Source organism: Dendronephthya gigantea, unplaced genomic scaffold (assembly GCF_004324835.1).
Source record: "Dendronephthya gigantea isolate DGI-Jeju-01 unplaced genomic scaffold, DenGig_1.0 000027F, whole genome shotgun sequence".
NCBI classification, from domain to species: domain Eukaryota; kingdom Metazoa; phylum Cnidaria; class Anthozoa; order Malacalcyonacea; family Nephtheidae; genus Dendronephthya; species Dendronephthya gigantea.
This window is the reverse complement of record NW_021163037.1, coordinates 317298-344259: the sequence shown is the minus strand read 5'-3', so window position 1 is coordinate 344259 and position 26962 is coordinate 317298. Positions and strand designations below refer to the sequence as shown.

At 37.7% G+C, this 26962-nt stretch overlaps 2 protein-coding genes across 4 annotated transcripts in view; both read left to right on the top strand.

The window, feature by feature from the left end:
* LOC114523522 (cytochrome P450 2J2-like) overlaps positions 1-26962 on the top strand; it is a 32579-nt gene continuing 5617 nt past the window's right edge. Inside the window, exons 1-4 of one of the 3 annotated variants that reach the window (XM_028544477.1) lie at positions 1-268; positions 8318-8378; positions 8985-9045; positions 19178-21089. In XM_028544477.1, the coding sequence (XP_028400278.1) occupies positions 19183-20679 (1497 nt within the window). In that variant the 5' untranslated portion in view covers positions 1-268; positions 8318-8378; positions 8985-9045; positions 19178-19182 and the 3' untranslated portion in view covers positions 20680-21089. Of the gene's footprint in view, positions 269-4433; positions 6493-8041; positions 8379-8984; positions 9046-19177; positions 21090-26962 lie in introns of those variants that run through there. The other 2 variants (XM_028544479.1, XM_028544478.1) reach the window with 2 other exon arrangements.
* Positions 23612-25671, top strand: LOC114523422. Its single transcript, XM_028544327.1, has one exon. The coding sequence runs from the start codon at positions 23620-23622 to the stop codon at positions 25669-25671; it is 2052 nt and encodes a 683-aa protein (XP_028400128.1). The 5' UTR covers positions 23612-23619.

Here is a 26962-nt window from a genome sequence, read left to right as displayed (position 1 = left end):
ATATACAATCTGAGTTCATTGATTGCTGCATTGAAGATCCAAGCTTTGTTGCAGCCTGAGGAAACCAAGCGTCGTGATTCGGAAGTTAGGTGTTCCTGTCGGGGTGCGCTGCGCCAGCTTGCGTGTTTTATTGTGTGCTCGCTCCCTTTGTGGTTATTAGTTTTTCTGCACGCAAAGTGTAACAAGCCTAACAAAATTTTATACCAGGAATCCAGCTCGAAGGCTTGCTTGTAATGAACCAGAGGCTTTAAATTTCAAGAGACAACAGGTGAGTTTGAAAGAACTTTCATTCTTATAGAACTAGATTGATTCGTGTCTCGGGAAAACAGTGGATCCAAATGATGTTGAGGGCAATAGTTCTTTCAAAGTGCAGTGAATGCTTTAAGGCGGTTGTTCATGTGTATATTCAAATGTGTATATTCATGTGTATATTGTATATTCAAATCAAGGGTTTCACGAGGGTTAATTGCACGAAAGAGTAATTCAACTGATCAACAAGTGGCCTTCTCACTATAGCGTACTTTTCAGTTTTCTCACTATAGCGTACTTTTTTCTACCAACATTATGTTGATGACACGTTTTGCATGTTTGAAAATGATTGACGCTAAACTATTTTTCGATTGCCATAAGAATATTAGGTTTCGAAACGGAGCAAGATAACAAAATTTCTTTCCTTGATATACTTATTGGGAAATCTCCCACTACGTTTCGACCTCCGTTTATCACAAGAAAACTTACACCGGCCTTTTGACCAACTATTTTAGCCGTATGTCGTTTCGGTATAAATTGGGTCTCATTAAAACACTTATAGATCGCATTTACAAAATTAATAACACCGAAGATGGCCTCAACCAGTGGCGTAGCCAGCCTGACAATTTAGTCGTGTTACGCTAATATTTTGGTGTTCATTGAATAATGATAATAACATGAAATTTCAAATTTGCATAGCATGACTAAATCGTCAGGCTGGCTATACGCCACTGGCCTCAACAACGATCTTAAAGAACTTATACTAACACACTTAAACGCAATTCGTTCCCGCAACATCTGGTTGGACCGTTGGACCTTTTACTTTAATGCTGGAATACTCTCAACACCAATTACTCTCAACACCAATCTACCTAGTCAACAACAACCCGACGTTCATCCCTTCAAACTCCCATACATATAGGACATTACTCTCAAATTACCGAACAGAAACTCCTCAAACATTGCCAAACGATTTTGCAGTGAGACCAACATAAAGCTAGTGTTTACTTCCCACAAAATCAAAATATCAAAATATAAAATAAACATGTTTCTATTACACAAAGACAACCATGCTCCCCGCTGACGAGTCCGCAAAAGGACGAAACGCCGCGTACGGGGATACTGATTCGCACGCTTGACTATCTTGTCTTCTGTTTCCTTTTTTTACTTACCTCCTTGCATAACTTCGAACATCACCAACAACAGTACACAACCTATTACTACACACGTAATAATACACGTAGCATAGTTTCTTGAAGAATTTCATCACACACAAATAAATTTTTATAAAAAAATTTATTTCAAACACACCACATGGTTGGCGGTTGTCCAACAATTTCCCAACTACCCCATCTGGTTATCTTTATTTTTACGCCCCTTAATAACAATAAACAGTTCCCCTTTTGCCCACAAAAACCTAACGTCCTAACCTTTTTCTCTAGTTGGTTTAATTCAGACAAATTAACAAATTAACAACTATATAAGAACTACAATATGGTTCCGATTACCTATATCAAAATATTAAATAAAGGCATGTATACATGCATGCAAGCTAATTTATGAGATCATAAAATCATTTCTTTCGTAAACTACGCGTTTGATAGTCATCATGACGTATAAAATACCTTTATATAGTGGGCTGTAGTTGTTATGAAGTCGAAGACGCTAGTACTTGTATCTTAGAATACTTAAGACTTATTGACAGATGCCGAGGAAAACATCATGTTTTGTGGACCCGAGGCCACTATCGATCTTCAGTGCGAATTAATGAGATAATTATTTACATTGACATTGTGAAATATGATATACGGGAGGCGATACTCCATGTATAATTAGATTATTTACAAACATGATTGACAACATAACATGATACGATATATATCCTATATATATATATATATATATATATATATATATATATATATATATATATATATTATATATATATATATATATATATTATATATATATATATACGCGTGCGCATGCGCTGTTTTGAGACAATCCGTAAGCAGATAGCTTTTATTTAGCCGCACACGGAAAGATTTCGCACGGCGCAAGGCAGAAATTATCAAACATGCTAGATATTTGCCGTAAGTGGCACGGATGACCATGTAGCTTAGGTAAACCAAGTCCATAATAGTCTTAGTTTATTTTAAACGCTTGATTACTCTGATCACATCATATGGCAACATTATACACGACATAGCACACAACTACAATGGAAAAGTTTCCGTGCCCGATTTTAGATGTTCTGAAAAGCTGATGTCAAAGCTACTGATGCACAACTAAATAATCTTAAACGAATCATGATAAAATGCTCATAAATCACCGTGAAAAAATCAAAATCCTAATATATTAAATCACCGTGAAAAAAATCAAAATTCTGCCTTGCGTGCGAAATCTTTCCGTGTGCGGCTAAATGAAAGCTATCTGCTTACGGATTGTTTTAAACAGTGCATGCATAGTATACGAAAGTGAACATCCAATATGGCCTTAGCAGTTCACTGGCCTTAGCCTTCAATTCATTTCGCACCGCCAATAAGTTCGTAATACAGTAGTCCCTCGCGAACTCGAACTCCCAAGGGGAAAGAAAAATTGTTCGAGTTACCGGGGGTTCGAGTTAACCGGAGTTGGTGTCAGATTACGTTTATTATATAAGTAATACAATAAGATATAAAATCCAATCGAATCATTCTTCAAGCGGGATACCAGGCCTCTCAATATGAATGGTCAGCGAGAGTGGACGACGTTTTAAAATTAAAAAGATCGAAAGAATACAAAAGGAACTAAAAAAGTTAGATCAATAACGACCGTAGCACCACACAAAATCTTTTAAAATTATACACTGATTAACTTGTTGTTATTTTGATAGTTTCCAGTTGTCAAAATTCTATCTTCTCACATTTTAAAGTTTGCTGATCTATGATTCGAAACCAAAGTTCGAGTTAACTGGATATATTTGACCAAGGGGAAACAAAATTTGTTCGAATTAGCGAGGAGTTCGAGTTAAGCAAGTTCGAGTTAAGCGGAGTAAATTACTATAAAAAACACTGTCAAATTCAAGGGGAATTGGATTTAGTTCGAGTTAGCGAGGAGTTCGAGTTAAGCGAGTTCGAGTTAGCGGGGGACTACTGTATCTATATGGCCAATTAAACTTTGGATGTCAGTCATGGCTACTCCACCTCCTTGTCTGAATCAGTCTTTTCTGACGACCGATGTCGTATTTATCAATGGAACCTAATTTCTGAGTCGCTTATAGTATCATATAGAACACAAAAGTGTTATCACACTGTAACGATTTGATTTGATTTACATGATTTGGGTTTTGTTACACGTACAATGGCATTCAATGAGCTAAATTATTACGTGTCTAAAAATAGTTGAAAAGCTTTGAAAGTATCAACATTTGCATTTATTTATTATATAAACTGCTAAATTACTATTTGGCTTCATAGGGATTCATAAATAATACTGCCTTGAGTAGGGACGCCGGCATTGACATTCTAAACGGGCAGTAATGGCTGGCAGTGTTCACGTATTGTACTGAGACGTTCAAAAAGTAACGAGTGATCGGCCAAGTCGAATACCTGCTTATGCTTATAGTCGAGTCTTACGAGAGCCGTTTCTGTCAAACGATTTTTACGAAATCCCGATTGCAATTTGTGTATGATTGGCGTGATTGTTTTAAAACTTATGAAGTGTCAGAAGCGTCCACGACACACGACAAGGACTACGGTGTCATAAACTAAATGGGAAGTACAAAATCTCCATGCAACTCCACGACATTTCCTTTGAGCTGTTACGATTATTGTAACCCTATGCATGGAGCGAGCAAAGCAAAAGATTTGATTCATACTAAGGCACTGTAATGTTCTCTATTCAAGTTTTGTTACTTTCTTCAGTTATAATCATACTATACTGATAATCATACGACGTATGTCGCAAGCAACTATATGATGCGGGCCACATGATAACAAACGAATCATGCAAATTCAAACTTTGCATATTTTAAGCTGAAATTATTTTCTTATTGTGCTGAGTTTTTGAACAAGAAATGCCGCACAATTTGCTCAACAAACAGACGAAAAACTTGTCAAGGAATTCTTCATTCTTTCTCTGTTAAGTATTAATCCTCTCTTCACTATTTTTAATTGACAAAATTGCTTTTTCAATTATTGTAGGAAGATGATTTTAGAAGTTGTTGGTTCCATTTTGATCATATTATTTATATGGTTCCTGAAGACCTGCTACAATAGACGTGGTATGCCTCCAGGTCCATTTCCACTTCCCATCATTGGAAATCTTCATTTGATATTGGACGATGATCTTCCGTTCTCAGCCGAAAAGTTTCGTGAAAAATATGGAAACACTTTTACGCTTGTTTTTCCTACAGAAAACGTCGTAATGGTAACTGATACCGCAACTGCACGAGAAGCTCTCCTCACAAAAAAGGATATTTTTCAAGGTCGCCTTTCAGATGTAGTGTATCCAATGAATGAAGTGTTACAAACAAAAGATCTTGTGACAAGCGGTTTGGATCACAAATATCGACTTAGGCGTAAAGCATTTGTAATGGCTATGCATACGTTTGGTGAGGGGAAAAAAATTGTGCATGAAAATATAAACGACCAACTGGACGAGTTCTCCAAGGCGGTTGAAAGCTTGAACGGGCAGCCTTTTGACCCTTCACATATTTTCGAGAGTTCTATAGCTTCTATACTTTGGCGTTGGATAACTGGCAAGACAAATAACATAGAAGATGGGACTGTTGGCAAATTGCGTGCTTTTAACAAAGCATTTTTCTCCTGCTTATATTCCGGTCCTTTATATCGTCTTATTCCAGCATTAAAGCACTTTCCTACCAAACACATAAAAGGTGTCGAGAATTTGAAAGATAAATTACGAACCATTTTTATAACGGCAGTGGAAGAGAAAGAGAAAGCTTTTTCTCTTCGGTCAAGAAAAAATCCAAATGATTTTGACGAGGAAGAATATCAAAATATCATGGAATCTCTAATCGCTTGGTGCACACATCTTGAAATCGAAGACTGTGTTCCCTTTCTATCGGCCGATGTCATCCTTGGCGGATCTGATACAATTTCCACGTTTTTTGTTTGGTTCTTACTGTATATCATCCTTGATCAAGAATTGCAGAAAAAGCTTCAAAACGAAATCGACGAAGTTTTGCAGGGGGATGAAGTGCTCCAGTGGAAAGATATGTCCAAGCTTCCGTACTTGCAAGCGACTGTTTGTGAAGTGATGCGACATTCGTATTTTGTTCCTCTGTCTCTTCCTCATAACCCGGTGATAGAAACACAACTGCAAGGCTATCGCATTCCAAAAGGGACAACCATTTTCCTCGATTACCACTGCATTCATAGAGATGAAAATGTTTGGAAGAATCCTTCAGTGTTCAACCCAGACAGATTCATCGATGAAAATGGGAAGTTCGTTGGATGGCGTGTGAAGCCAGGATTCATGGCTTTTGGTATTGGTAGCAGATCATGCCCTGGCGAAAATTTATCCAGAGCACAGATAATGTTCTTCACATCGGGGATGTTGAAGCGATATACGTTTGAGGTAAATGAAGATGAGCCCATGCCAACATTGGAACGTGGAGAAGCGGCGGGAAAATTTCCACCTAAACCGTTCAAAGCGATTGCTCGAAAGCGTGAATAAGTTAAGGAAACATTAATTATGTTTGTATCTTATCTTAGTATATTTGTTTAGAGGGGATTTAGTTTGTTCTCGTGAAATTTATTGTCAGCGGTTTAAGGGTTCGTAATATAGTGAGATAGATGATTGATAGAAATTATAATTGTAATTAGATATTTGAAGTGAATGAATCGTGCATGTGAAAAAGGTAAAGTGGTAATCATAATAACAATCGACAGTTAAATCATGTAAGAAAAAGAAATAAAAACGTGTTCAATATAAATGTGGTCTGTCTCTTGTACGTAATTCTGTTTTGCATGTTATGGCGGTGATTTTGTCTTTTCTACCTACAAAGTGATTGAGGTGTGTAATGCTAAAATTTTGGCCTTGCTCCACATTTCTTCCCCACACTCGGTAGGCTTCCAATGACGAATCAATGTCAATGACGAATGTGTGATTTTTTGGCTATTGGATTAGGTGCAATTTTCAAACACTGGAACTATCGAAATTTGGCTAAATTAATAGAGATTATAAATAAAACTAGAGAGGGGGAGGGCATCGAGGAGAAGTTGGGAGAGCGCGTTATATGGGGGGCAAATTCATGTCCCGGTTCACTCATGCACGATGTCCGAGGCCAAAATAAGTCGTTTTAAACGAGTTTTTTATTTCTAAATGTTTTTTCCCTAAAATATCATTTCAGCATACCTAAGGTAGTAAAACCAGTTCAAAAAATTACTGTTTTTCTTCAAAAACCGAAAAAGCGACCTAATAAACGAATGCAATTTTTTAATACAAATTTTCGTTGTTGCCAACGTGGTTACTATGGCTAAATTAGATTAAAACGGCTTCAGGCTATATGTGCACAAGGTAACCGGCGTTTTCGAACGTTTTCATTTTTTTGGTTTCAAACACCGTTAATTTACAATAAGAAGCTGAAGCTAATTTAACATATTAAGCATATTTCCCCTTGAATCTATGGTAAACAGGGCGTCAAAACGAATGTTAAACGATTAACTGGACAAAACGATATTGTGAACGCTCGAAAGGCGACGCTCGTGTTCACACCGGCCTAACACAAGGCTTAAAGTAAGAGCAAAGGTTTCAGTCTCCTCAAAACTCCGATCACATTTAGGACTTGTTAATTGTCTTTCGTTTAAATTAAAGCTTTTCGGGGGCGATATCGCTTTTGTGGTGTCGTCATGATTTATACCCCGTCTTATTTGCTGTAGTTTATTCTTTTCTATAGCATCTACTCTTTTTATTTTCCTTATATTGTCGTATATTGTCGTGGGCTTCTATACTTTATTTGTTCAGTTATTTTTAATTCTTCGCGGAGTTTATTTTGCTCGATTATACATGCATGTGGAGTAAATATTTGGATACATACCATGCAATTAAGTGGAGTACTTTTAACTGCAGTTGATTTTACTCCATATTTTTTTGCTGCATGTCAATTAGGTTATTTTCATGGTGAGTAAAATCTTCGCCAATTCTTTTAGCATTTGCGGAAGTATTTTACGGGAGAAACATGTCCGAAATGTCGGAGTATGTGATATACAATTTCTTATACACGACATGCATTTAATAGATACTCAACAATAATATTTATGTGTTCGGGCTTGTCGTCTGTCCAAACAGTCCTCATTCTTGTTTTTTACCTTGGTTTTGGAAGATTTTTGTTTTGAATTCGACATCCAACCTGTGACACGCGGGTGGAAAACATGCAGGTGTACTGCGGTATCAAATAACTTCAGCGTTTTCGGATCTTTTTGTGTTTACGTGTGGACGCGGATAAATATTTTTGTGTTTTCAAATTCTTCCGGCATCGTGTAGACAGGGCCAAGAATAGATAATTAAGCTTCATTATCATCTCATTATCTACCGTTCGAATTGCATCCGACGCGACTAAAATCCGACTTGTAACCTAGGCCTAACTAAAGTTAAAAGTTAATTACAACCGGCTCCTGTTTATTTTATAATTATAAACTGATAATTCTGAAACAATTTAATGAAATAATCGTACACCTAAAGTCTGAAGTCCAAAGTCTAAAGTCCCTCCCGGCTTTCGTACTAATGACAGTTTGGCCTTAATTGGCTTAAATATTTATGAGGTTATTCAATAACCAAAGTTAAGGTTTAGAGACTGTTCACTGTTGTGAGTGTTTTGTTCGCAAATAAATGCACGCGCAGGTCTCTAACACTTTTAATATACAATCTGAGTTCATTGATTGCTGCATTGAAGATCCAAGCTTCGTTGCAGCCTGAGAAAAACAAGCGTCGTGATTCGGAAGTTACGTGTTCCTGTCGGGGTGCGCTGCGCCAGCCTGCGTGTAATATTGTGTGCTCGCTCCCTTTGTGGTCATTAGTTTTTCTGCACGCAAAGTGTAACAAGCCTAACAAAATTTTATAGGAATCCAGCTCGAAGGCTTGTTTGTAATGAACCAGAGGCTTTAAATTTCAAGAGACAACAGGTGAGTTTGAAAGAACTTTCATTCTTATAGAGCTAGATTGATTCGGGTCTCGGGAAAATAGTGGATACAAATGATGTTGAGGGCAATAGTTCTTTAATTATATATATATATATATATATATATAATATATATATATATATATATATATATATATATATATATATATATATATATATATATATATATTTCTTTATCAATAGTTCTTTATCATAGTGTATATAGTTCTTTATCAAAGTTCAGTGAATGCTTTGAGGCGGTTGTTCCATGTTGCAACTTATAAGTTTGGCAAATATCAATATCATGTGTATATAAAAGCAGTAGCGTAGCCAGCCTGTCAATTTGTCCCGCTGTGCTAATATTTTAGTGGTCACTGACTGTGAAAACAATTGATTTCTAAAGGCATGAATAATTATAATAACTCAAAATTTACATAGCAGGACAAAATCGTCAGGCTGGCTACGCCACTGTATAAAAGTCAAATCAAATCAACCGCTTTATTTCGCGAGGGTTAATTGCACAGTGCAAAGAGTAAGTCACAGTGCAAAGAGCACATAAATCCAAAGTGTAATACACGCAAAGTGTAACAAGCCTAACAAAATCTTATAGGAATCCAGCTCGAAGGCTTGTTTGTAATGAACCAGAGGCTTTAAATTTCAACAGACAACAGGTGAGTTTGGAAGAACTTTCAATCTTATACAATATACAGCTAGATTGATTCGGGTCTCGGGAAAATAGTGGTCCAAATGATGTTGAGGCTGAGGGTAATAGTTCTTTCAAAGTGCAGTGAATGCTTTGAGGCGGTTGTTCCATGCTGCAACTTATAAGTTTGGTGAATATCATGTGTATATTCAAATCAAATCAAACCAACTGCTTTATTTCACGAGGGTTAATTGCACCAAAGAGTAATTCAACTGATCAACAAGCGGCACTCTCACTATATAGCGTAAAATATATATAATTATGAACTTAAATACAATAAATTATAAATACATGCATGCAAGCTAATTTATGAGATCATAAAATCATTTCTTTCGTAAACTACGCGCTTGATGGTCATCATTGCGTATAAAATATCTTTATATAGTGGGCGGTAGTTGTTATGAAGGCGAAGACGCTAGTACTTGTATATTAGACTGATACTTAAGACTTATTGACAGATGCCGAGGGAAACATGGACCCGAGGCCACTAATGTTTGAATAACATAGTGTTCGAGGGACCACAAAACATGATGTTTCCCGAGGAGATCAGTCGATAAGTGTTTTATTAAAAAGCAAGTTTCAAAGGAAACAACGGGTGAATATACGCAGTAGCGTAGCCAGCCTGTCCATTTGTCCCGCAATGCTAATATTTTAGTGTTCATGCACTGACTGTGAAAACAATAGATTTCTAAAGGCAGGAATAATTATAATAACTCGAAATTTACATAGCGGGACAAAATCGTCAGGCTGGCTACGCCTCTGAATATACGCGACAAAAACGCAGGCAGAGAAACGTTTCATTTTAAAAAGAATTCGGCTGAGCCGGACTGCCTGAGGTTCAATGGTCATATGTTGCGTGTGTCCATCACGATTTCCGGTTTTATTAACCCCCGTTGGAACTCGCGGGGCCCGCCGGTTGTATCTCTTAACGACATTTTAAGTAGTTAAATCGTAGTTAACGAGAAAATACATCATTCTGATTGGCCCCCAGTTGTTAAAAGTATTAATCCCCTATCAAACTGGTTTAAACCTGACACACAAGATTTTGCTGTAAATGTAGTTTAGCCATTAAGATTCTGAAACAGATGAACTTCGAAACTTGCTATATAATAAAATTATTTACTTCAACTTTATCTTGAAATGTAAGCCAATTAACCTGTTGAAATATCGTTAACAAACTATAGTCAATACGGCGTGAATATGCATCGCATCGCAACTGACAATTGTTCCCGCTGCACGTTTCTGCAACTTTAGAATTTTGTTGACATTTCTGTCGTGGTATTCGCCCATATATAGTTACACCGTATAACATCACTTTCTTTATGAACACGTTATAATATTTTTTCCTTTGCTCTATTGGAAAAATCGTGTAATCTTCCGTAAAACTCTGAGGCGTTGACATAATGCCGACATGTTTATCATAACTCATGGTCGAGGTTGACACCTCATTTGATCAATATTTTCATTCTTAAGCCTTAAAAGAATCTTTGTTAAAGGTTAATGTTTGTGCTGCAAGCTTAGTACCAAGTTGCTTTCCGGTGACAAACATGCATGGACTTCGTCTTTTGAACATTTATAATCATGTTATTTTGAGTAGTTCAAAGAGAAATGCTATTAAAATCTGATCACCTTAAGAGTTATCAAAGATTTGAATTTTTTTTACTGCATGCATGTTTCGAATTAACTATAAACCAACTCCAGTGCGAATGAGATAATTTTTTACATTAACATTGTGAAATATGATACATGGGAGGCGATACTCTATGTAGACTATGTATAACAAAATACTTACGAAAGAAATAAGAAATTTATGTAATGTGATTTTATAAATAGACTACTAAGGCAAGGTGTACCCCCGTGGGGATACGCCTTGCCGACGATAATTAAAACTCTTATATGATGGGCTTGGCACCCTATCTAAAAGACCGACAGGTGAAATGTTGGACTTGTTTGTTAAGGTCTGATTTGTGCTTGCGTATGTACAGTCTACAGAGCTTCTTTGTGAGGAGATGTTAGCAGTGTCTAGGATGGCAAAGCAAGAGCGGGTGTAATTAGTTTTTCAGCTACGGTTCTATACTAGGTCACTAGGTGTTTGTAGATGTGCGAGCTTTTGTCAGCGCTGGCGTGTTCTTTGATCCTTATGGCAAAATGACGGGTGGTTTTAAGAATGTAACCGGAATTAGCCTACATCCTGCGCATGTAAATTTATAAACCACAAGGAATTTTAGATCACTAGGTTTACATCTTTAAAGGGTATTGGCAATAACTTTTTTATTCTTGCTATCAGTAATATTCGACCTCCTGATTATGAATATGTGATTATTTTTCACCCAAACTGTTTTGTTCTCGAGTTATTTCATGATTAATATTCCATTCGTCCGCCATCTTGGACCGATTTTCAAAAAAATTATCTTTTGGTAACTTGACTCTTGTGACGTCAAGTGCAGGGGAGATCAAAACAACAAATATATTTTATAGGCGCAAATCGCGATGACGTAGTTCTTGTAAGGGATTTCGCGCTTTTCAATCACTTAAATGAAAAATAACCATGATAAACAAGTATAAGAGGTATTGCCCTATCAATTTGAAAACGAACCAGGTTTGAAATTGAAGCCAAGCAATATCATTGCATAGAGTGACTCAGATGATAGTCGATCATCTGATGAGGAACTCGACCAATGCGTTTTAGGCTAAAAATGCTTGTGTCTGGAGAGTCGAAATGCTATTGAATCATCATTACGTTGGCACGAAAAAGCGTTGGAATACGAATTTCGGTAAACCGTATTCGTGATGATTGGTTCTTGCCAGACTTGCAACATTTGATGATCATGAGACTGTCTGTTAATAGCAACAATCAACTTGAAAGAGTTAGCTACAAGATCAAAATCTCTTGGTCTTACAGTTCACGAAAACGTGATTTGGAAAAGGTCATATTAATGAAATTTATAAACAGTTTACCTGGGGACATCCTGAATTAGTGCTCTAACGCAAATAAGAATATATATATATATATATATATATATATATAATTATTATATAATATATATATATATATATATATATATATATATATAAAATACAGCTATAGAGTGCATCAAGTGCCAATTGAGCCACATATTCCCCCATTTTATTCTGTATAGGATGGCATCGTTGAGCGATAAACTGCAAAAACTACAAAATAGGGCTGCACGGGTTATAACAATCTCATCTAACTCTGTATTTGCTTATTGTGGAACAGTTTGCCTGAATCTTTGAAATTATCTTCATTGCTTTCTATTTAGCGTTAGTTTTTTACTTCCACACAGCAACCTGATAGATGCCTCATATTATTGAGTCATGTTCTTTGTATGTTTACATAAGGCCTAGTATCCAATTTTATAACTTAATTTGTAGCGCATATGCTGAAAAATGCTGTGCCTACAAGACGATGCACAAACAATAAACTTTCAGACAGACTAGTAGGATACCAAAATAACAAATTTGTATGTTTGTTGCGCATTAAACGACAACATGAATAAGCCCTGTGGAGGGTAATACGGTCATCTGATCTGGGTTGACCAAGTTGAAAATGTTGACACTTTTAAATATGTATACCTGATATGCTATTTTTCCTTGATGATGCCGGCTAAATTTTCGACTTCAATTCGACACCAGCCCAAATTATTTGGGTATGGGTAAAAGGCGGAAACGGAAAAGCGGAAAAACGGAAAAGCGGAAAAACGGAAAAAAGGGTAAAAGGCGGAAAAAAGGGTAAAAGGCGGAAAAAAGGGTAAAAGGCGGAAAAAAGGGCAAAAACATGTGCGTATCGCTTCAGAATATAATTTTACTTTTAACGGAAGAAATTAATTGATTCATTTTTCATACAGAAACACGGTTGTGTTTGTAAGCTAGGTGTTTGACATTTGATAGGTGACACGGTGACACCAACGTTGTGATACTTCCGATACTATACAACATGTTTTGTTGTGTCATATTGCCTTTTATACGAAAAAGTCTGTGATATCTATATAGACTGCAGAGTACATATAGCATGTTAATGTTGTAGTCTAAGTTATTTCTAGTGCAAACAACGCAGTCTGAATGGCGGGAAGCTTTAAGCTCCCCAAACTTGTTCAGAAAAAAACAGAGGATAAGGAATTGCCAATGTTTGATTGGGCTAACATTATAAAACAAAAAAAGCTTGGCGCTGGAAATTTTGGCTCTGTATATCTAGCCAAATACGGTAGTCCGTCGCAAAATGTGGCTGTCAAGAAACTACGAAGTCTTGCTATCGACTCCCAGATGCGCTTTGTGAAAGAAGCTAAGATTTTAAACAGCGTTCAAGGTCACCGCAATGTAAGTAAATTTTTAGGGTTTTGTAGCGAGCCTCACTCTATAATGATGCAGTACTCGTGTTTCGACTTTGAGCATTTTGGAATTCAAAAATCCTTAAGTTCGCTTGGGGACTTTTTACTATTTGTTGACTGTGAATTTAACTTTTCATCGCTTGCTGAATTGTTGCCGATCTGCGCTAAGGATATTCTCGCAGGGTTAGACTATTTACATAACAATAACATTGCTCATAGAGATTTGAAACCAGGCAACATTTTGGTGTGTAACCAACACTTAAAGGAACTAATCGGCAATGAAATTGCTTTGGCCAATGCCTACAAAGATTGCCCAATTATATGTCGACTAACTGACTTTGGTCTCAGCCGTGGTGTCGATATTCAAAGCAAGTCCACCGTTAACATGTCTAAGACAACTTCCTTAGGTTGCGGTACGCCTCTGTATATAGCTCCAGAGATGCAGCTACACCAACTGGCTTCTGCTAACCAAAAAGATTTAATGCGTGCCGATATGTGGTCGCTGGGGCTTGTAATGCATGCCATGATGAACCCAGAACTTGTTAGCCCATATATAGCCGAGTTAGAAGAAAGTGGAAAAGTCAATAGCGATTTGCCACTGAAAGATCTTCTCCGGAAACGTCAACTTCCAAAGCATGGTGCAAAGTATGAGCAGACGCGTGTAACGTTATGGTGGCAACTTGATCAGGTTTTTAATCGGTGTGCTAACTTTGATGCAATTTCCAGACCTACCGCAACAGATATGCTCTGTTTTGTTAGCGAGAATTTGCCCGCCAGTTTCGACCGTTTTCCCTTATCAGTCAGCCAAAGTACTGTTTTGGAGCAGCATGATAGTCTTGTAGCTTCAAATCTGCTTAAAGGTATGCCTCAGTCAGCTGGTCTTATATATTGTCAACGTTTTATATATTGTCTAAAACGTTGTCTTATCTTATGGCACTGACTGTGTGTATCACAATGACTGTAAATAATTTAAGTTCTTGAATTTTTTCTTATGCTTGAACCATACCGAATTCAATATTATCGTACTAATATCAAGGACCGGCCTAAAATAGACGTTTTACCCTTTTTTCCGCCTTTTACCCTTTTTTCCGCCTTTTACCCTTTTTTCCGCCTTTTACCCTTTTTTCCGCTTTTCCGCTTTTCCGTTTTTCCGCTTTTCCGTTTCCGCCTTTTACCCATACCCAAATTATTTGACGTTTAGTGAATAGTGAGAAAATATTCATTGGTTGCCTGATCGTCGTGTGCGTAGAGATCAGTGTACGAAATGTACAAATTAGACGACCCGGCGTAATTGACATAGTACCAGCTATAATGATAATTAGCACTTTTACGACGGCGAAATAAACCAGTTTATTCTAAATTTACCATTAATACGTACAGTAGGGTAGTAGCGCTTAGTTTTTTCATCCAATTGAAAGAAAAAAAGGTTTATCTGCTGTTGATGAAAATTATTTTGATTTTGTGAGAAGTAGCAAAATACTAGTTTTATGTTGATATCAATGCAAAACGGTCGAGTAATTTGAGAGTAATGTCCTACTATGTATTATAGTTGGAAATAATGAATGTTGGGTTGTTGACTAGGCAAATTGGTGTTAGGATTGTTTCTTGTTTGTGCGTTTTGCCTTCTGTTGTAGGAATTAATGATGCGTTCAACAACAGATTTTGCGGGAACGAGTTGCGTTGAAGTGTGTTAGTGAGTTCTTTCAGATCGTCATTAAGGCCGTCTTCAGTATTATTAATTTTGTAGATGCGAACTACAAGTATTTTGCTGAGACCCAATTTGTACCGAAATGGCGTAAAACTAAAATAGTTAGCAAAAGGCTGGTGTAAGTTTCAGTTGTGATAAAATGTAGTACGAGATTTGTTATCTTTTTCCGTTTCAAAAGTAAACCTGATATTATCATGGCGTGAGTGTAAATAATCGCATCATTATCGTTTTCAAACATGCAAAACGCGTCATCAACAGATAACGCCGGTGGAAAAAACTAGGCTTTTCCCCAAAAAATTATTGATCCAATTTCTGTAAGATTAGCCTGAACAGGAGCTAAAGGAGAGCCCACTGCCTCACCATTTATTTGGTCGTACAAATGTGTGAGGTCTTTTTTGCTTAAATAATCTTGCTGGTTGAGACCCTCTAGGTATAACATTCTGATAAACCTTATCACCTATATATCGAGCATTGTTTTTAAGTCTACAAATAAGTTTTTATTGACTTCTCTACATAGTTTTTTAGGGTCATCTGCATGCATGACAATAATATAAAGCTATATATTTAATTGTTATTAATGTTAAAGCAGGAGTTCTAATATAATCATATACTCAATCCATAATAACCACACCGTTACCCTTGTCAGGTCTAAGGACGATAATGTTGTTTCTGATACTTTTCAAGATACAGTAGTTCTTAAGGCTGCCCTGGAGTCGGGCGGTAAGATTAAACGTAACATTGTGCCACGTGTATATATGTTCATTTATGTGGAATCGTGGAGATGTGAATCTTCTCAAACGTTGAGAGAATGTCTGCTTCGATCGTTCACTTTAGGTGGTTTGATCGAGAAATTCAAGCCGTTTTTCAAGTTTCAGCCGTTTTTCTAGTTGTAGGTTTTAATTTTTTTACGGTGATTCATGAGCATTGTTTTTAAGATTCGTTTAAGATGTTTAAGATCAGCTGATTTCTTGGCGAGATCACTAGTGGTTCAGGCTACGCTTCTCGGGAGCGCTTCGATATCACAGGGCGTGATATTCTTCTGCGGATTGCGTTGACATCCGCTGTATCTTTGACATCAACTTTTCAGAACATCGAAAATCGGGCAAGGAAAATTTTCCATTGTAATTATGTGATTTGATTAGATTAATCAAGCGTTTAAAATAAACTAAAGGTCTGTTACACGATCCAATTTTTTTTTATTCAATTCACTTCTGATGGATGTTTTATAGTCTGTTGTTTTGTAATGTATACGAGCAGCAAATTCACTAAAGCCAATGCAGTACTACTACTTTATCAATAACCAACTATATTTCATACGTCAGAAGCTGGATCCAGCAAAATTGGATCGTGTGAACAGACCTTAAGACAAATATGGTTTACCTAAACTATACTGAATTGAACTGACCGCGATCTCAATAGCTCTCCTCCACTTAGACCTATTGGATTAGTCTCCTTTATCAATGCCTATAATTACACTTTACCTAAATAATTATGCTCTCTATCAACCCTCTTATGCCGGACGACTACATCGCTAAGGATTCATTCTCGTTTGTTGACGAACATTCTAACCTTGGCAGCAGTGGACGCTTTCTTATGACATTTGGGCAATCAATTTTAATCCATGCTAACATTTGGCGTCAAATTAATCCCCTAATTTTCTATAAAAATTTTATGGCTGCATCAAAACCCATTTCCTTTTCAAATGGCTTATTTTACGACCAAATTGATGGTGAGGCAATGGGCTCTCCTTTACTGAGCTCCGGTTCTGGCTAATCTTTTCATGGCCGAAATTTCTATGACAGAAATTGGATTTAATAAATACAGCGGAAAAAAGCCTCCTTTCTATATCGGCGTTATGTGTTGATGACACGTTTTGCATGTTTGAAACTGGAAACACGTTTCGCATGTTTGACACTATTTTCGATTATTGAAAGTCACGCCATGATAATATCGCCATCTGCCAAACTAATTACACCCGCTCTTGCTTTGTTAGGGAGCTTTAACAGTGACTACGAGTACGACTACGAGTACGAGATTCGTCATTCTTGTGCGTTGTTTGCTTACGCCATCAGCCAAAACTCGTAGTCGTTGGGCTTTCGAGTACGAGTTTTTTGGCAAATTTCGTACTCGAAAGCCCAACGACTACGAGTTTTGGCTGATGGCGTAAGCAAACAAAACTCGTACTCGAAAGCCCAACGACTACGAGTTTTGGCTGATGGCGTAAGCAAACAACGCACAAGAATGACGAATCTCGTACTCGTAGTCGTACTCGTAGTCACTGTTAAAGCTCCCTATTACCATCCTAGAGACTGCTAACACCTCCTCACATGCAAGGAAGCTCTGTTGAATCTTGTACCACTTAAAGGCCGCGTTACACTATGCGACTTTTCTTGCAACTTGCAATGCAATCATACCCAAGATGTTGCGCATGCAGTCAAGTCAAGTTTAACTTTCATATACAGGGAACGCGGAACATTTTTTGTATTGCTGGGGCTCGGAACCGCGCGCCTGCTACTAGGAGAGTGCGGGAAAATTTTAAAATATACATAGGCCTCTGAAATGGCCGCAAATGCCTCTCAATTTCCCAGCATGTTTGGCGCTCATATATACAAACATTAAACAATATAACCATGCTTTGGTTATGATGTCAAATATTTTGATATGGATAACCACGCTGTTTTAATGCTTGTCCTATGTAAAGTTGCAAGCATGCTTCGTGCTCATATACAAACATTGAAAAATATAACTATGCTTTGGTTAAATGGTCTAATTCTGGTGCAATGTAAAGTTTCAAGCATGTTTGGTGCTCATGTACAAACCTCGATATAAAGTTGCAACTTGCAAGCATCCGGAATATGGCCGGAAAACGGTATACTCCACCATGGTCGAATATGGCCGGAAAACGGTATACTCCACCATGGTCGAATGTGCCGGAAAACGGTATACTCGACCATGGTCGAATATGGCCGGAAAACGGTATACTCCACCATGGTCGAATATGGCCGGAAAACGGTATACTCCACCATGGTCGAATATGCCGGAAAACGGTATACTCCACCATGGTCGAATGTGCCGGAAAACGGTATACTCGACCATGGTCGAATGTGCAGGAAAACGGTATACAGACCGTATACTCGACCATGGATAATCACGCTGTTTTAATGGTGGAAAACGGTATACTCGACCATGGTGGAATGTGGCCGGAAAATATAACCATGCTTTGGTTATGATGTCAAATATTTTGAAACGGATAACCACGCTGTTTTGATGGTCAAATGCCTGTCCTTTTTGTCTCTGTTTTTTTTTTATTTTCGTCAAACATATGTGCTGAACATAACTAATTTCAACCCATTTGTAAACATGGCGGATTTATTACGACATGATATCGTTGGAAATTAGAATACTCATTTGTTTGAATTGGTTATTAAAATATATATACGTTGAAGAAGTAAAAGTTATGATAGCATTCAAGATAAGATACACTGCATATACTTGTAAGCAAAAAATACAAATTGCTAAAAATATTGCTTGTAAATTTGAGCGAACTAAAAATATTCGAAATTAAAGACTAATTACGGAAAAATTATTGGTGGGGCTAGCCCAGCGAGCCACCATGCTTCGCGGTCCCTGATATACTGCCAGATGTTTAAGCCAGAAATTTAACATCCGTACCCAATCCTGTGGATCTAAGCTAAGCTTTTCTAATTCTATTGTCTCATCGACTTTCCCACCAAGCTTTAAACATAAACACAAACGCCGCAACGATTTTTGTCAAATTGAATTCCCGTCACGTTCTCAACTATATTTTCCCCACGTCGAGGTTTTCGAAATCTCTTTTGGCTACAAGAAGCCATGGTTCACCCTGCGGCAAACAAATACCGATTATCTAGTCAACAACGCCTTTAATTCTTTCCTTCTTTACGCATTCGTTTGATTGCCTCGGTGCTATGTGTATCTAAAATCTTGCTGAAGATGCATATTTTTTCTTATATAATGCATCTCTTCGCTATTTTTAGTTGAAAAAACTACTTTTTCACTCGATGTAGGAAGAATGATTTTAGAAGTTGTTGGTTCCATTTTGATCATATTATTTACATGGTTCCTGAAGACCTGTTACAATAGACGTGGTATGCCTCCAGGTCCATTTCCACTTCCCATCATTGGAAATCTTCATTTGATATTGGGCGATGATTTTCCGTTCTCAGCCGAAAGGTTTCGTGAGAAATATGGAAACACTTTTACACTTGTTCTTCCTACAGAAAACGTCGTAATGGTTACCGATGCAGCAACTGCACGAGAAGCTCTCCTCACAAAAAAAGATACTTTTCAAGGTCGGATTCCGAGTGTGATGTACCCAATAAACGAAATATTACAAGAAAAAGATCTGGCGACAAGCGATTTTGATGATCAATTTCGACTTAGGCGTAAAGCATTCGTTATGGCTATGCATACTTTTGGAGAGGGGAAAAAGATTATACATGAAAATGTAAACGACCAACTGGATGAATTCTCCAAGGCGGTTGAAAGATTGAACGGGCAGCCTTTTGACCCTTCAGATATTTTCGAGAGTTCTATAGCTTCTATACTTTATCGTTGGATAACTGGTAAGACAAATAACATAGAAGATGGTACTGTTGGCAAATTGCGTGCTTTTAACAAAGCATTTTTCTCCTGCATATTTTCCGGTCCTTTATATCGTCTTATTCCAGTATTAAAGCACTTTCGTACCAAACACACAAAAGATATCAAAAATTTAAAAGATGAAGTACGAAAACTTTTTATAACGGCAGCGGAAGAGAAAGCGAAAGCTTTTTCTCTTCGGTCAAGAAAAAATCCAAATGATTTTGACGAGGAAGAATATCAAAATATCATGGAATCTTTAATGGCTTGGTGCACACATCTTAAAGTGGAAACAGACTGTGTTCCCTTTCTATCGGCCGGTGTCATGCTTGGCGGATCTGATACAATTTCCACGTTTTTTGTTTGGTTCCTGCTGTATATCATCCTTGATCAAGAATTGCAGAAAAAGCTTCAAAACGAAATCGACGAAGTCCTGCAGGGGAATGAAGTGCTCCAGTGGAAAGATATGTCTACGCTTCCGTACTTGCAAGCGACTGTTTGTGAAGTGATGCGACACTCGTATTTTGTTCCTATGTCTCTTCCTCATAACCCGGTGAAAGAAGCACAACTGCAAGGCTATCGCATTCCAAAAGAAACAACCATTTTCTTCGATTACCACTGCATTCATAGAGATGAAAACGTTTGGGAGAATCCTTCAGTGTTCAACCCCGACAGATTCATCGATGAAAATGGGAAGTTCGTTGGATGGCGTGTGAAGCCAGGATTCATGCCTTTTGGTATTGGTAGCAGATTATGCACTGGCGAAAATTTATCCAGAGCACAGATAATGTTCTTCACATCGGGGATGCTGAAGCGATATAAGTTTGAGGTTAATGAAGATGATCCCATGCCGACATTGGAACGTGGTAAAGCGGCGGGAAAATTTCCACCTATACCGTTCAAAGTGATTGCTCGAAAGCGTGAATAAGTTAAGGAAACATTATTTTATGTTTGTATCTTAGTATATTTGTTTACAGGGGATTTAGTTTGTTCTTGTGAAATTTATTTTCAGCGGTTTAAGGGTTCGTAAGATATAGTGTGATAATTAGATTGATAGAAATTATAATTATAATTAGATACAACCAGTGGAGGTGAATAAATCGTGTGAAAAAAGTAAAATGGTAATTATAATAACAATCGACAATGAAATCATGAAGAAAATGAAATAAAAACGTGTTCAATATGGTCTGTCTCGTGTACGAAGGCTGATTTTCGTATTATGGCGGTGATTTCGTCTTTTCTACCCAGCAGTATAAAAACCGTAATTCCAGATGTGCATTGCTAAAATTTTGGCCTTGCCCGGCGCTCCACATTTCTTCTGCCTGGCAAGCATGAAAGGCCGAGAGTTTATAATTATAAATTATATTATTATTATTAACATTATCAACTTCTGGAGAAAGGAGCCTTAATTTTGGGTTGGAGATTTACATAGATATATACATGCAGTGAACTAGGTTACCTGCAAGGTAGGGATTGCTGCGGGCATTAAAAACAAATTGGACCAAATATCATATAAGAACAGGATGGGCAAAACTGTACAATTGTTAAAAAAATATTACAAAAGCGTTGAAATTTGTGAAATATGTGTCACACGATCACGTCGCAACTAATTTAACAAAGGACGTGTTAAGGTGAAATTTTTCTTGCAACTTGGAATTCTGCTTGTAATCAGTAAAGTCAATGAAGATATGCCATATGGATTGGAAAAATATCAACGCAAAACACGTACTTTGGCATTTTACATTTCTCAAGAGTAGAGTTGTATTGCAAGTTGCAAAAAAATTGCATCGTGTAACAGGGCCTGAACTAAACTCTAAAGTTAACAAAATAAGAATGTAAGTGACTTCTTCTGCAGGGCAATCCACCTTTGATGTATTCGGCCACCCTTCGGCATCGTCGTCTTGCCTTAAATAGTTCGAAGAATTGCTATACTCGTTTGCTGTATTTTCGTATATGGCAGATTGCCCAGACCCACTATGACGATGAAACACGAGGCTCAATGACAAAGATGTAAAAATAAACTTGGATTATCAAACTAAACTGTGGTCTAACAATAAGATAAAATAGGAAATACTATCAAGCGCAAAGGTGCAAATGAAATCGAAGATATAATCAGTTCCTTCAAAGAATTGCTACTCATTTACTGTATTTACATGCGGCAAGAAACACGGCTGGTAACGACAAATATGTAAAACATAACACTTGGATTTTTAATTTTAAACACTAAATTGCCGCTTTTACTAAGCTTTTTACCCCTAGTAAACGTCACACTGAATTAAGCGCAGTACCGTAGTGCAAATGAAACCGAGAATAGCCACAAACAGTTTAATCAGTTCGAAAAAAATGAAATTCGAATACGGCAGACTGCCCAGGCACACTATGACAATGAAACACGAGGCGCAATGACAAAGATGAGGAAATAAACTTGGATTATCAACACTGAGTCAAAATAAGTCCAAACAGGCAAAACAATCAACAATATACTTAAAATACGATTTGATAGTCAATACTGTAGATCGCGCGTCGTACGATATGCTAAACGAAAAATCTAGACATCAATGCGCGAATATTTATATTGTGAATCAAAACAAATTACAGTAGAAATCAGGCAAAACGACAAGCAACTGTCAACCTTATAATAAATGAAAACAAAGGCGAATGAAGAACAGAATGTATGTTAAATCTGGACTGGTACCTCTTCCAGACTTGGACGTTTGACTTTTAAGTTTTAATCCATATTGGTATTTAATCCATGTCACTGAAACGTTAGATTAATTTGTGCGCAACTGCGCATACAAACAGGCCTGACACAACTGCGTCACTGCGCACAACCACAGTGCAACGCAACCCTAAAAATTTGCTTTTCACTGCCTACTACGCCAATTAGACTGCTGCTACGCTCGCTCGCTTCAGGCTCGCTCGCTCCGCAGCAATTATTGGATTCATTGGCTCGATCTATATACTAGAGATAATTCGTGTTGACGGATGATCCGGCTGTTAGCCCGTGTTTACACATGCACAGACGAACTACAAGACGAATTATCGCTTGCCGAGCCATCGGCATCAAAGCCAATATTCTCTCAACAATCTACATAAAAATGCGTAAATTAATGTATATCCATGCAATCTTCCTACACGCATGCATGCAGACGTGTTCTGGCTACATATATTCTTTACCTTACTCTATGGTTGCGGGTATTGTTTTCTAATATAGTTTGCAGTTGCGTTAAAAAATGGTGTCCGGTGAGTATCCTCGGTATATCATGGAAACAACCCCCAAAGGAAGCGCTTGAATACATAGTATGTGGATAATTGCTACCGGCGTAGAAAGCGTCATAGTTGTTTTTAAAATAATATCTCGATAACTAACGTTGTATTCTCCACTATCGGCGAACGACTCCAGAGCTTGGTTTGCAATGGAGATATGCGTTGATATACGACACGCGTTCGTAGTAGAATAGCGTATGGGGGCCCGTTCTGGTCAAAATGCAGCATTCAATATTTTATAGACGACCAATTATTATTCCTTGGGTGTTGAAATATTATTTCATACTCAAATTATATTTTGCTTCGTGAAGCTATTATTTTTTACAATGCTAAATTATTTCTAACAAGTTTGGAAATAATTTTATCTATTGCTTGAGTTATTTTTCACCACTGCAAAATATTTTTGTCCGCACAATAACACGAATAAATTTTATGTATGTAAGAATTAATTTTGTCACAACCGCGAATTAATTTTGTCACAATCGCGAATTAATTTTGTCACTGCAACCAACAATTAATTTTGCCAGTGATTTTGCCTCTTTCGAACCCACTGTACCGTGATCCTCTTCGACCGCAACGTCGTGCGCGCCATGTGTAAAACATGGCCGCGGAGAGAGATATTTCTCGACAAGTAAAAGCGATTGCTGAGGCGGCAATAGCAAGCATAAACCAACTAACATCGTTAATAGAAAGATCTGGACCTTCAGCATCGTCGACGTCAACATCTGCTTCAACAACTGCTTCAGCATCTGCTACTGTACCCCAGAACCAACCTGCTGTAGATCAATTGACCGAACTTCGAAGGCGCTTTCCGACAACATCGAGAAATGCGAGTGGAGCCAGCAGAAATCCAACCACTGGGAGGTATACCAGTAGATCCCGCAATTCGTCAACTTCTCACCCTTACTCCAGAGGAAATCAAACTCAAAGTTCTAGGCGGGTTGGTCGACCATCAACAAACGACATTGTTGCCAAGGATGTGGTCATCTTGAATTGGGATAGTAGCAAGATACCAACCAAACCTGAGAAGGTGGAACTGGAACAAAATGGCAGAATTATATCTGGGTTCGATATTGACCGTCAATGGGATTCAGACACACTTAAGCTGAAGTTATCAGAATTATTGACTGGTGAACTTAATGGGATGGCATTTGAGATAGTCAAAAACTGCTCTGGGACATTGGTCATACCAAACATACCGGCAGGTAAACAAGTTGATGCAAAACTTCTTCTTAAGTCCATTGCACCAGCCGGCATTGTGTACATCAGACTCATGGAAGAAGCACAGTCTACAAATGACAACAAGGATGGTGCAGCAGATGAGCTTCCCTATCATAACACATTCTCTGAAGATATGGATGATAACACCGTTGCCACTATTAACTTAACCCAACCCACCATCTCATCCTATTTCCATAATTCAAGTCAGGATGTGGCTGATACCCAGAGAAGTATTGGCAATGAAGCAACATCAACTGTTAAACCAGAAGCCCAGTGCCCTTTTGACATACAGCTGATCATTGATAATGCTAAAGATCAAGGATTATCAGATCCTGTGGAATTGTTGCGATTCATCCAGCAGCATGTTGTATCTGGCCGACCACTGGAACTGTCTTCTCTTGAGGAAACGTTAGAGGGTGCAACAAATTTAATAACAATTGACAGAGACAGGGTTATTGAATCCACATTCAGTGAACTTGAATTTATTGATAATCTAAGTACAACCTTTCAAGTTGACTTCATGGGGGAGGAGTCCGTTGACCTTGGCGGACCACGTAAGGAGTGGATTAGATTGATGAACCATGCAATCAAGGAAAAATACTTTGATCATGGGTTACGACCCTTGCTGGCCAAAGATTACTATTTTGTTGGAGTAATGATAGCAGTTGCCATGCTGCAAAATGGCCAGTTGCCTGCCTTTATTGGTGATGAGATCCTTCGAAGAATTCTATCATCAAAAAATAGCCCTGATCCTTGTATATACCAAATTCAGCGTGGTCTTGAGATGTTGGGCATGCTATCAGCACTGATACAACTGCCTATGCTGACTTACCTGTTGCGACCTGGAGCCCAGCAGAAAGTAAATGTGCAAAAATTGTTGCACATTTTGCAGCCACAGTTTTCAGAGGAAGGGTCTAATGCACTCACAATGGAAAAAGAGGTTTACCAAATGTTTGTAAGGTATGTGAGAGAAGTGGCAGCAGGCAGGCGAGTTTGTGGAGATATAACCTTGGATCTAAGCCACATTCTTCAGTTTGTTACTGGTGCAGCAGAAGAGCCTGTGCTTGGATTTTTCCTCCCTCCATCATTAAAATTTATCTCACCAACTGAAATGCCAGTCCAGTCATCTGGTTCTGACCCAACACAAGTCATAGCTGGTTTTCTCCCATTCGCTCGCACTTGCAGCAACAGTTTGCATTTGCCTAGGGCAACAAGCCAATACCCTCTTCCCACTAAGGAAAAATTATTTGACCTCTATGATATGGCATTCAGTCATCATATTTGGGAAGCAGTAAATTGTAAAACACTCCTTGGTACCATATATATTTCTAAAAGTAAAACTGTGATATGGATGGTTATTATTGTTCTTGTTCTTGTTCTTGTTACTGTTCTGTTAAACAAAGATAACACTAAAATATTCCAAATTTTGTAATATTACACCAGTATGTAAACAACATGTCATAATCTGCCAATGTAACAAATTATGTTACTAATTAAACTTTATTTAAACCAATATCAACAATAACTTGGTGGGAAAACTATGTGATAGAATTACAGAAGTAGAAGTTAATTCGTGTCATTTTATGGAATTAAATGTGCAGTGACACAGTGTTGCTGCCCATTCTAATATGAATGAACTTGAAAATCTTTCTGCCAACAATTAATCAAGTTAAGAGTAAAATACCATAAAACTTATGACATACAGTCTGTATAATCTTCATTATTATACAGCATTTTTATAAAATTGAAGGCTTTTTTATTACTCCCAACTTGATTAATTGTTGGTAAACAGCCTTTTTAAGTCTGCTGCTGTATCACCCCCCCCCCCTAATGTTGGACACTTTCATGGTTGTGTTTGCTTAAATTATATTTTAGTCATTCATCACATCATCAACCATGTTATTCAATGTTTCAATGCATTGCTGATACAGATCTTTTCCACTGTTGTTGTCATTAGATAAGGGATTTGGAAGCATTGCTAATTCTTCATCTGTTAAGTCAAGTATGGGTGGGGTAACAACTACTTGGTAGTCTTCATCTTCAATTGACAGCACACCATCTGGATCTACACCAAGGTTTTCAATATCTTCCCCATGTAGGGCAGTGTGATCAGAGTGTATATTTCCCAACATCCCTGTATGCCACATTTGTAGTGGTGACTGGTTCCTCTCAGTGGAAACAGGACGATTATTGAGTTGGGCAACAAGCTCTTTTAGAGAATTTTCAATTCTTGGTATGTACATATGGTGCAAGCTAAATAAGTGAATGTCATCCAAAACATCGAGCAAACCATCCCTCTCCAATTCTTCAAAGATACGAGCATAAAACACTAATACACCTGAATAGACATCACGGTGTGTTCGCTCAACTCTGCAGTTATGCACCGATGAGCCTGTGATGATGCTACCTCTTCCTGCACCACGATTTTGAATCATATATGCTGCTACATGATAATTTTCCATTCCATAATCACTACGAACCCGGGAAGGAAGCCCCCATTTGTGCACTGCCTTCTCAAACAAAGTCAAGACTGTGTCAGCTTTGTTATTATTACGACATACTGCATATAAAATGAGTCGTGTTTTCCCATCAATACAGACATGAGTTATCATCTTATATCTGATCAACTTATGCCCAGAATCTATGTGCCACAGACTATTTGGGGTTGGGACATAGTATTTTCTACGATGAATAGCCATTCGCCAACGTAAAGCAGTTCCAAC

Coding starts and splice junctions, on each gene's coding strand:
- LOC114523422 (XM_028544327.1), top strand. CDS start 23,620: ATGGCCGCGGAGAGAGATATTTCTCGACAAGTAAAAGCGATTGCTGAG.